The following is a 10,425-nucleotide window of genomic DNA, read 5'->3' on the forward strand; positions in this document are numbered from 1 at the left end:
CGGAGCTGCCGGCTGGGAGGGGGACCGGGATCCCAGGGGGGGGAAACACCGGGACCCGGTGAGGAGGGGTCCCGGAGGGCGATACAGCGGAGTCCCGGTGAGGAGAGGGGGGTGTCCCGGTAAGGGAAAGGGGGTGAAGACTCGGTTGGAGGGTACAGGCAACGTCTTGCGGTGCGGGGGGCTGCGGGACCCGGGAAAACCGGATCTTGGAGGAGTGGGGGGGGATCCCGCAGCTCCGGGGTCCCGGGGTGGGGTGGGGGGGGGGAACATACCGGAGGGGTACACTGACGTCCCGGTGAAGAGGGGCTCTCGGGGTGGAGCGCCACACCGGTATCCCGGGGATCCTCGGGTGTCAGTGCGTCGAAGGAGGAGCTGAGGAGCCGGTGGTGGGGGCCACAGGGGCCGCCCCGAGGTGCGGGGGTGTCGCGGGACCCCCTGACACCAGCGCCCCTCACGGCGTGAGGGGAAGCGCGGGCGGCCCCTCAGCGGACGGGGCGGGGCCAGCCCGCGAGGGGCGTGGCCTCCCTCAGTCCCCGCCCCCTCAACGTCTCTCCCTGCTTCGGCACGCCCGCGCCGCCAACGGCTGCCCCCCGCGCCCGCCTACCGGGCGCTTGACGTCATCGCGCCGCCGCGCTGCGTGCGCACGCCGCGTCCCCCGCGCGGGCGCAGAGCCGCCATGGAGGCCTCGGCAGGCGGCGGCGGCGCCGGGCCCGGGCGCCGCTGGTACTTCAGCCGCGAGCAGCTGGAGCGGAGCCCGTCCCGCCGCGCCGGCCTCGACCCCGACAAGGAGCTCTCGTACCGGCAGCAGGCGGCCAACCTGCTGCAGGACATGGGGCAGCGCCTCAACGTGTATCCGGCCGCGCTAGGCCGCGCTAGGCCGCGGGTGGGAGCGGGGCGGGGCGGGGAGAGCCGGGAGGGAGTGAGGGGAGAGCCGGGAACCGGTACGGGGAGAGCCGGGAACCGGTACGGGGAGAGCCAGGAGCGAGTGCGGGGAGAGCCGAGTCTTGCGGGGATCGAGGAGAGCGCGGCCCCGGGTCGGGGAGATCGGTGCTGGGGTGTCGGGAAGGCCCGGCCCGGCTCTCGGGGCGGGGAAAGCCGTTTTTCCCGTTTTCGGACCGGGAAATCCCGTTTCGGGCGCAGGGAAAGCTGTGCTGGCGTGTTGGAGAGGCTTGGGCAGGCCTGGCCGGCCCGGCAGAGGGGAGAGCTGTGCCGGGGTGCTCGGAAGGGAGCGGCAGGCCCGTCCCGGGTGCGCCGTGGCCGCTTTGGGATCGAGGAGATTTCGGCAGTGCGGAAGGCAGTGCCGGGATGCGGGGAGGGGAAGGCACGGCCAGAGCGGGAGCAGGGAGAGCCGAACCCCTTTCGAGGTCGCGGAAATGCCGTTTCACGGGCAGGGAAAGCTGTGCTGGTGACTCGGGAAGGCTCGGCCTAGGAGTGGGGAGAGCCGAGCCCCTTTTGGGATTGAGGAAATCCGGTTAGAGGAGTGGGAAAAACTGTACTGGGGTGTTATGAAGGCTCGGCCCAAGAGTGCCCGGGAAAGCCGAACCTGTTTTAGGACCAAGGAGATCCCAGAAAGGATTTCGGGAGCAGGGAGAGCTGTGCCAGGTTGTGAGGAAGGACCATCTGCGGAGCAGGGAGAGCAGAGCCTATTTGGGATCGAGGAGATCCCATTTTGTGAGCAGGGAGAGCTCTCCTGGCATGTTGGGAAGGCTCAGCTTGGTTGTGGGGAGCGCCGAGCCCGATTTGGGATTGAGGAGAGCTGTGCTGGGATGCAGGGAAGGCCTGCCCTGGGAGTGAGGAGAGCCTGTCCTGCCCTGGTGCTGTTGGCGTGTGGGGTCTGTTCTGGTGGCTCCCCTGGGCCTGTCTGGGGGTCTCTGTGCCTTTCCTTAACCCTGTTCCCAGCTCCCAGCTCACCATCAACACAGCCATCGTGTACATGCACCGCTTCTACATGGTGCAGTCCTTCACCCAGTTCCACAGGAATGTAAGTGCTGGGATCTGGGGGGTGGGGGGCGCTGGGAACCCCCAAATCCACTCCTGCTGCTGCCTGGGAGGGGGACCCACCTTGGGAGGAGGTTTGGGAAGGGAGAGGGACCCTTTTGTCTCTCCTGGTGGTGGCCAGACTTGAACAGCCTTCATTCCCTGAAGGACTATTGAGAATCCACCTGGTTTATTTGTTTTAATCTTGAATTTAGTGGCTTTTTAAGCAAACAGAGCGTTTTCCTCCACAGTCGGTGGTGCCAGCAGCACTTTTCCTGGCAGCCAAGGTGGAGGAGCAGCCCCGGAAGCTGGAGCACGTCATCAAGGTGGCACATGCCTGTCTGCACCCCCAGGAGCCTCTGCTGGACACCAAGAGTGAGGTAGGTGTGGGGAGGGAGCCTCGGGATGCGCTGTGAGCGCTGGAGGCCCGAGGAGCGGCAGTGGCATCCGGAACCGCGCGGCTCCGGCCGCTCCTCCACCCTCCCGGGGTGCTCAGGGGCAGCTTCTGCATCCAGCCTCTCCTGCTACAGAGAGGTTTGGGCTTCCCCCTGCTGTGCAAAGCCTTTTCTCCTCTGCTGCACGCCTGGATCCAGGTGTGCTGTGTGCCAGTGTCCCTGGAGCGCTGCCGAGGAGGGTGTGGAGCAGAGGAGCTCCACTGTGGGGGCAGTTTGTCCCAGCACCTGTCTCAGTGGGTTAAAAACGTTGCTGATCCCTCATCTCTCCAGACAGCCCCTTTTACTTGGAGCTGAGCAGCGAGTCCTGCTGGAAGGGGCAGCTTTTTCTAGGGAAACTTACAGAATATTAAAAAAATTAAAAAAAAAAAAAAAAACAGCAGGAAAAGCAGGTGATTCCTGCACTACTCATGTGCCACCCCAGGAGTGTGGGGGACCAGCACCCAGGGCCCCCCAAACACTCTGATCCCTCTTTCTTAGAATCTCCAGATGGTTTGGGTTGGAAGGAGCATAAATCCCATCCCATTCCACCCACCTGCCACGGGCAGGGTCATTTTCCAGTAGCCCAGCTTGCTCTGAGCTCCATCCAGCCTGGCCTTGAACGCTTCCAGGGAATCTGTGCCAGTCCCCCCGTGCAGGGAGATTCCCATTTTTGCCCTGGAGAGAAGGGTGTTAGGAATGTGCAGGCTTGATCCGAGTGCCTCTCCGTGAGTAACCTGCCTGTCCTCTCAACCCCAGGCTTACCTGCAACAAGCCCAAGACCTGGTCATTCTAGAGAGCATAATCCTACAGACCCTGGGTAAGTTCCTCGAAGCGGCCGGACTGCCACACGAATCCCAGAGCCAGGAGAATTCCACAGGCTGGAGAGCCTCACCCCTTCCACAGAGTCCACACAACAAACCCTGTTTTTCAGCCCGATTCCTGTGTTAACATCAATTTTTCAGGTGTAACTTGTGCCAGGCTCAATGCTGAGAGATTTAAGTGTGCTTTGTCACTTTGGGGTTGTTTTGGTTTTTGTTGGTTTTTTTTCCCCTAAAAAAACAGGATTTGTGCTGCTTGGACACTGGCCCTTGTCCTGGGTTGTGCTTTCCAGCTCAATCATAGAATCATGGAATGGTTTGGGTTTGAAGGGACCTTAAAGACCATCCAGTTCCAGGCCATAATGCTCCAATTCTGTTGCAGGAAGCAGTTTGTACTGAGAGATGACTTTAAAAATGGGTTAGAAGTGAATATTTTGATCAAATAATTAAATGGGGGAAAATCCCCAGAACTCAACAAACCAGGAACATTTTCTGGGTGTTTTTGGAAGTAGGAATCTCCATGTAGGGCTGTGGCTGGTGGAGCTGGTGTTTCTTTATCAAATGTACTGTTAAAAGTTGTGTTCACTAACAAATGTTCTGTTTCAGAGGCAGTTTGTAGGTAGATTTTCCCTCCAAAAGAGCAGGATTTGTTATTCCTGACTGGATTCAGAGCAGACACCCCGTGTCCCTCCTTCAGCAGGGGCAGAGGTGCTGTGGGCCGCAAGCCTGTGGCTACACCAAGCCCAGTTCTGCAGCCTCTCAGTTCTCCAGAGGCCTTTTTAAACACCCCAGCTCTCCCAGAACGTTCTGCAGCTCTGCTGTGCACATGGACCAGTTGGAATTCTTTTTTCCCCTTTCAAACAGAGTTCCCAAACTGAGGAGGAAGCGGGAGCGAGGATTAAACTCACTTGTCCTCAATGCTTTAGGCCCATTCAAAGGGAAAACAATCCGCTTCCTCTCAGCTTTTTGGGTGAGAGAAATTCCTTGGGGCAGATGCCATTGTCTTCGCCTTCCTCCCGGCTGCTTCAAGAGGCTTTGTCCTGCTATTTTTAAAATCTTTAATAGTTGTTTTGTTTCCAGTGAGGCCTTTCAGAAGCTGGGGGGTCTGGCAGCAGCAGAGACCTTCTGGGTTTGTAGCTGGAGAACTCGAGGCTTCTGGATACAGGAAAAACGAGCTCCTCTATTCCTGCCTGGCTGCAAGCAGGGCTGTAGGAGGGAAGGGGTGCAGGAAACACAGATCCAGGGCTGTGCTGCTGGTTCTGATGATCCTTTGTCTGTGTCCTTCCAGGCTTTGAGATCACTATCGACCATCCTCACACCCATGTGGTGAAGTGCACCCAGCTTGTCCGAGGTGAGAGGGAATGGGGAGGAAAATATGGGGGAGTGTCCAGCTGGGATTGCTCCAGAGCTTCCCAGAACCCTGGAATGGGTTGGGTTGGGCGGGCAAGGACAACTTCCACTTGGCTAGGTTGTTCCAACCTGGCCTTGGACACTTCCAGGGATGGGGCAGCCACAGCTTCTCTGGACAATCAGGGCCTCCCCACACTCACAGGGAGGGATTTCTTCCCAATGTCCCATCTTATTCTCACCTTTTCCAAGTGAAAAAACCATTGCCCCTTGTCCTGCCACTCCAGGTCCCATCCAGAGTCCCACTTCAGCTCTCTTGGAACCTGAAAGGCCGCAACGGGGTGACCCCAGAGCATTCTCCTGGCTGAACAATCCCAATTCTCCCAGCTTTTCCTCCCAGGAGAGCTGATCCATCCCTCTGATTCTCAAAACAGAGGCAGTTTTAGATGGTTCAGGCTCTTCTGAACCACACAAAACTCTCAGCAGCAGTTCCCAAAATCCTTTTGGCTGTGGCCTGCTGGTTAATCTGTGGGTGGCCTATGGTTCTTGCATTAAAATAACATGAAAATATGCAAATAATGCAAATAACACCCTGATTTTTCCTTTTTTTTTTTTTTTCTTTTGCAGCCAGCAAAGACTTGGCACAAACTTCCTATTTCATGGCTACAAACAGGTTATTATTTTATAATTTTATAATTGGTTGATAATTTATCTGCTGCCTGTGGTCCCAGAGGCATCGCTCAGCCTGGGAGCAGCTGGGAATCCCACAGGAAGAGCCTTAAGAAAGGGTTCCAGCCATTTTTCCTGCCAGCTGCTGGGTAAAACGAGCTGGAAAATAAGGCAGATGGGATACTCAGGAGCTTCACTGCTTATTTGATAGGAATTTAGTTGTGAAAGTTTGCAGAAAAAGAAAAAAAAACCCAAACAAATCAAAAAGATGGAGGGGAAATTAGTATATTTTTTTTTCTTGCTTGTTCCTGGGTGTTGGAGAGTTTTCAACAAGGTGCTGTGGAAATTGTCCAGGAATATGGTTTGTACCCCAAAAAAAAGGCTGATTTGGGGCATAAATGAAGAAAAATCAACCCCAAGTTTTTCGTATGGGTTGTTTTGCCCCTAAGCTTTCCCTGGAAAGAAAAAATCAGTCCCAGGTTCTTCATTTGGGTTGTTTGGTCCCTGAATTTTCCATGGAAATGAAAATCAGCCCCAGATCCTTTCTCTGATTTGTTTTGTCCCTAAATTTTCACTGCCAGCCTGATGCCAGCACTTTTGTTGGGATTATTTCTAAATTTAATTTCCTGGATTATCAGCTTCAGACAAATCCTGGAGTTCATGTTTGGAACAGACAAAATCGTGGACATGGAAAACACTGAGGTTTTGGGAAATTACCGAGGGAAAAGTGGTTTAGGTGCCAACACAGGTGAAGCTGCAGGGCTGGAGATGCCTCCAAGCTCTGTCTGGGAATGTCTGGGCACGTGGTTTCCCTTTTCCACCTGGGAGGTGTTCCCTGCTCACCTTCACTGTTTGTTGAAGGTGTTACGGGCTCCAAAGGGCACCCTGTGGATTTCCGGCCTCGGGAATGTGCTGGTGGTGATGTTTGGGTAAACACAGCCCTGAAACCTGTTTTATCCCTGCAGCCAGAATTTCAAAGCCACGGGATTAGGAGTTAAGGCTGTAATTGAGGGAAATCCAGGCAGAAAGTGTGAAGAAGAGCCTTGGTTTTGCCTGAGAGAGCCAGTGCTGGGATGAACTGGATTTATCCTTCTGTTCCCTTTGGTTTCATTCTGGCATCATTATGGGGCAGAGTTGAGGCTCTTTGTTGTCCTTGAGTTTGCTCTCCCAAGGCTGTGAATTTCCTGGGTTTGACTTCTCTGGATAAACCCAGTATTCATGAAACTTGAGGATTTTTGGTTGTAGATGCCAAACTTCAGCCTCTCCACTTTTCACTGATGAAAAGGTGGTGAGGAGATGGTGCCATGTGGGAGCTCGGTGGCAGAATTCCCCAAGGGCCCATTCAGGAGTGGGCAAATCCCACACTCAAGACTTGCTTCTGTGTTTCTTTAAGCTCTGGTGTTCCTGCAGGATCCTCGTAGTCCCTCAGTTCTCCTGGTCCTGGTGCTACCCACGCCTCCCAGCACTCATGGCCACGTGGAAAATCAATATATTCATGAAAATATTTTATAGGTCACCTGGCTCAGGTTCTCTTGAGATTAAAGTGTGTTCCTAAAAATCCTTTGGGAAAGACCAGACCCTTCCTAAAGCTGAAAAGGGCAGGTTTGCTTCTTGGATGCCATCTGGGAGTTGTGCTTGGAAGTTTCTCCCCAGAGCAGAGGTGGGGCTGGCAGGTGACCCCAGGACTGACTTTTGTCCTTGGAGATCCCAAATTTTCTGTAGCAAAACAGGGATGAACAAGGAAACCGGTGGAGGAGATCCCAAATTTTTCTGTAGCAAACCAAGAATGAAGAGAGATTGAGGAAATCCCAACTTTCCTGTAGCAAAATGGGGATGAGCAAAAAAAAACAGACAAATTTCTCTTTACGAGCAGAGGTGGGGCTGGTCTCCAGTGACTTTTCCCCCTTGGAGGGGAATCCCAAATTTCCTGCATCAAAACAGGAATAAACAGGGAAATTGGTGGAGGAGATCCCAAATTTCGTGTAGCAAATCAAGGATTAGTTTCTCCTCAGAGCAGAGGCTGCCGGGTGACCTCAGCACTGTTTTTCTTCCTTTGGAGGAGATCCCAAATTTCCTGTAGCAAAACAAGGATGAGTTTCTCTCCAGAGCACAGGTGGGGCTGGCAGGCCTCGAGTGGCTTTCCCTCTCAGAGAAGCTCCCAAATTACCTCTATAAAAACGGTGAACAAAAACTGGTGGAGGAGGAGAACCCGAATTCCCTGTAGCAAAGCAGGCCCGAACAAGCGAAGCGGTCGCGAAGCCCCGCTGTGCTGGAGCAGGATGGAGCTGGCTGTGCCTGAGGGTCGTTCTGGGGAGGTCCAGAGGGCCACATTCCCCCCATGTCCCGCGTGGATCTGCAGCTCAGGCGTGGGAGTTGATGGCTTTTTGTTTTCTCTCCCGGTGACGTCAGCCTGCACCTGACCACCTTCAGCCTGCAGTACACCCCGCCCGTTGTGGCCTGCGTCTGTATCCACCTGGCCTGTAAGTGGTCCAACTGGGAGATCCCAGTCTCCACGGACGGGAAGCACTGGTGGGAATACGTTGATGGCACTGTAACTCTGGAGCTCTTAGATGGTAAGTTTGGGAGCGAGGTTTTTTCCCTGCAAAAGGCTCTTAAATGATTTTGGCATCGCCGGTCCTGGGTCTGATGTTCCGACACCACCTCACGGGCTCCAGGAGTTCAGGGCTTGCTGAGCTTTTCCAGGGCAGCAGCAGCAGCTTCTGTAGCACCACAGAGAAATGAGTTTGAATGGGTCAGTGATTCCAGTTGTCAGAATTCCCCTCCTGGCGCAGCTCCATCCCACCAGTAGCTCCATCTGTCAGATGAGGGGGTTATCCTGATGGACTGGGGCTGCTCTGACCCTCCCGCTTGGGTTTGTGTCTCCTCTGCAGAACTGACTCATGAATTCCTGCAAATCCTTGAGAAAACTCCCAGCCGACTGAAACGGATCCGGAACTGGCGGGTAAGAACCGTGGACACAGGCTGTGATTCCTTTGGGAATCACAATGCAGGACAGCAAGGGAGGGAGTTGTGTGTGGAATTGGGATACTGTGTGTGGTGCTTGTGGCGCTTAAGTTCATCTGTTGTGAATTAACTTGTACAGAACTTTGGTTTTCCAGCTGCATTAGCAGCCCTGCTTCCAGGGGTCGGGAATTTTCCCACAAAGAGGGATGGGAGCAAAGTGGATCTGTGTGTAAAGAAGACCTTGCACTGTCCTGGTGAGCTGCTTGGATTACACCAGTGACACCCCAAGTAAAAACTCGCTGATTTGTTTCATTCCAGGCCTCTCAAGCAGCCAGGAAATCCAAAACCGATGACCACGGCGATGACGAGAGCCTGTCAGAGCAGACAATCCTCAACATGATCTCCAGGAACAACAGCTCGGACATGAACATCGCTGGGCTCATGAGCATGTCTACATCCTCCACCGCCGGAGCGGGGCCGGCGCTCCCGGCCGCGGCCGATTCCCCCGGGGAGCCGAGCGCTGCGGATCCGTCCCAGGCGGATCACTGGCACCCCCCGGCCAAGCTGGACATCCACAGGACTAGCGAGAGCACGTCGGCCGCTGAGCACCCGCAGCAGGACGGTGCTGCCTACCCCAAGCAGAGCACCAAGAACGCACCCTCAGCCAAGGTGTCCCTCAAGGAATACCGGGCCAAGCACGCCGAGGAACTGGCGGCACAGAAGCGGCAGCTGGAAAACATGGAAGCAAACGTGCGCTCCCAGTACGCCTACGCCGCGCAGAACCTCCTGGTGCAGCAGCAGCGGGAGAGGGAAGGGCAGCAGGACAGCAACCCCTCCCCAATCGTCCTGAAAATCCCCATCGCAGGGCCGGAGAACCCCGAGCGCCCGCCCGGCGCGGACAAGGGCGACAAAGCTCTCAAGATGAGGATCCCGGCGGTGGGGGGAGGCGGGGAGAGGCCGATCCCCTCCAAGCAGGAGGAGATCAAGATGCGGATTAAGGTGCCGGGTCCCGGAGACAGACACAGCTCCGCGGATGAGAGCGGCGGGAAGAGCCGGGAGTACAAGGAGAAGCACAAGGGCCACTCATCCAACCACCACCACCACCACCACAACCACCACTCGCACAAACACTTGCACGCCCAGCTCGGCGCCGGCCCCAGCACCGCGGCCAAGCGCCCGGGGGACTCCAAACACAGCGCCCAACCCAGTGCTGCCGCCACCCCCCACAAGGGCTACGGGCCTCTCGCCCCCACCCGCAAAAGACCCCTGCCCGAGGAGCCCCCGGCCATGCCCCACGAGCACCAGCCCAAGGTGGGCAAAGTCTCCAAAGGCCCCGGAGTGCCGTTCCCGTACGCCCACCTTCCCGGGGCTGCCCATCTCCCTGGGCACAGCTCGGATTTATCCCAGCCCAGCAAAGCCCGGGGCGCCCACAAATCGGACAAGGGGCCTTCGGGGGCCAACGGGCACAACGTCAGCCAGGCCAGTGACTATCAGGACACGGTGAACATGCTGCACTCGCTGCTGAGCGCGCAGGGCATGCAGCCCACCCAGCCCCCCGCCTTCGAATTCCACTCGTACGAGCTCCTGAACCCCCGGGCTTCCAGCGGCTCCAGAGCTGCCACCAACACGGACAAGCCCCGACCGCCCCCCCTGCCCTCGGAACCGCCCCCCCCGCTGCCTCCCCTCCCCAAATAACCCCCTTTTTACTACTGAGTCCAGAGCCCGAGCCCAAACCTGTGGGGCTTTTCTAAGGGCTTTTTGATCTCCACTGCCTCACGAAGAACTTATTTTATTATAATATAACTTTTATTATTGATATTTAGTTGTTAAAGCTGTGAAAGGATAAGGAACCCTTTCTCTATTCCTCCCTTTCCCCCATAGGCTCCCAGTTAGTGTTGGGCTTTGACCCCCCCTCTGGGGAACATGGGGGATATTTAAAATATGTCACAGAAAATTTAAGATGTTTTACAAATAATTTAAGCATTAACTTATATCTTAGTGGTTTGGTTCCTTTTAATTCCGAGGGGCTGTGGCAGAGCCCAGGGGGACTTTTGGGGGAGGTTCCTTTTGAGGCGTTGGTGTTGAGGTGTTTTTGGGGGATGGAGGGATGGGGTGGGGGGGTGCTGAGGGAATCCCAGGTGATGGGAGCTGTTTTCCCTCCCATGGGTCGTGTTTCCTTGCCCCTGCACCTCCTCTGGGATCCTGTCTCCATCCCT

At 55.8% G+C, this 10,425-nt stretch overlaps 1 protein-coding gene and 1 long non-coding RNA gene across 5 annotated transcripts; both read left to right on the forward strand.

Annotated features, from left to right (window-relative positions):
• Positions 1–448: 448 nt before the first annotated feature.
• CCNT1 (cyclin T1) lies at positions 449–10,202 on the forward strand. 4 transcript variants are annotated; one of them, XM_068212572.1, is made up of 9 exons: positions 449–849; positions 1,900–1,981; positions 2,229–2,357; positions 3,168–3,228; positions 4,518–4,580; positions 5,204–5,249; positions 7,655–7,818; positions 8,137–8,207; positions 8,528–10,202. In XM_068212572.1, the coding sequence occupies exons 1-9, from the start codon at positions 677–679 to the stop codon at positions 9,902–9,904; spliced, it is 2,166 nt and encodes a 721-aa protein (XP_068068673.1). In that variant the 5' UTR covers positions 449–676; the 3' UTR covers positions 9,905–10,202. The 4 variants fall into 4 exon arrangements, 3 of the variants coding, with proteins under 3 accessions (XP_068068673.1, XP_068068674.1, XP_068068675.1); XR_011005819.1 differs by lacking the exon at positions 7,655–7,818 and having other exon boundaries at positions 619–849; positions 8,528–8,567; XM_068212573.1 differs by lacking the exons at positions 449–849; positions 1,900–1,981; positions 3,168–3,228 and having other exon boundaries at positions 2,310–2,357.
• LOC137487013 (uncharacterized) lies at positions 5,256–7,650 on the forward strand. The gene is made up of 2 exons (XR_011005825.1): positions 5,256–7,227; positions 7,305–7,650. It is a non-coding gene; the product is annotated as an uncharacterized lncRNA (long non-coding RNA).
• Positions 10,203–10,425: the final 223 nt, after the last annotated feature.

The sequence above is a fragment of the Anomalospiza imberbis genome, chromosome 22 (assembly GCF_031753505.1).
Source record: "Anomalospiza imberbis isolate Cuckoo-Finch-1a 21T00152 chromosome 22, ASM3175350v1, whole genome shotgun sequence".
Lineage (NCBI taxonomy): Eukaryota > Metazoa > Chordata > Aves > Passeriformes > Viduidae > Anomalospiza > Anomalospiza imberbis.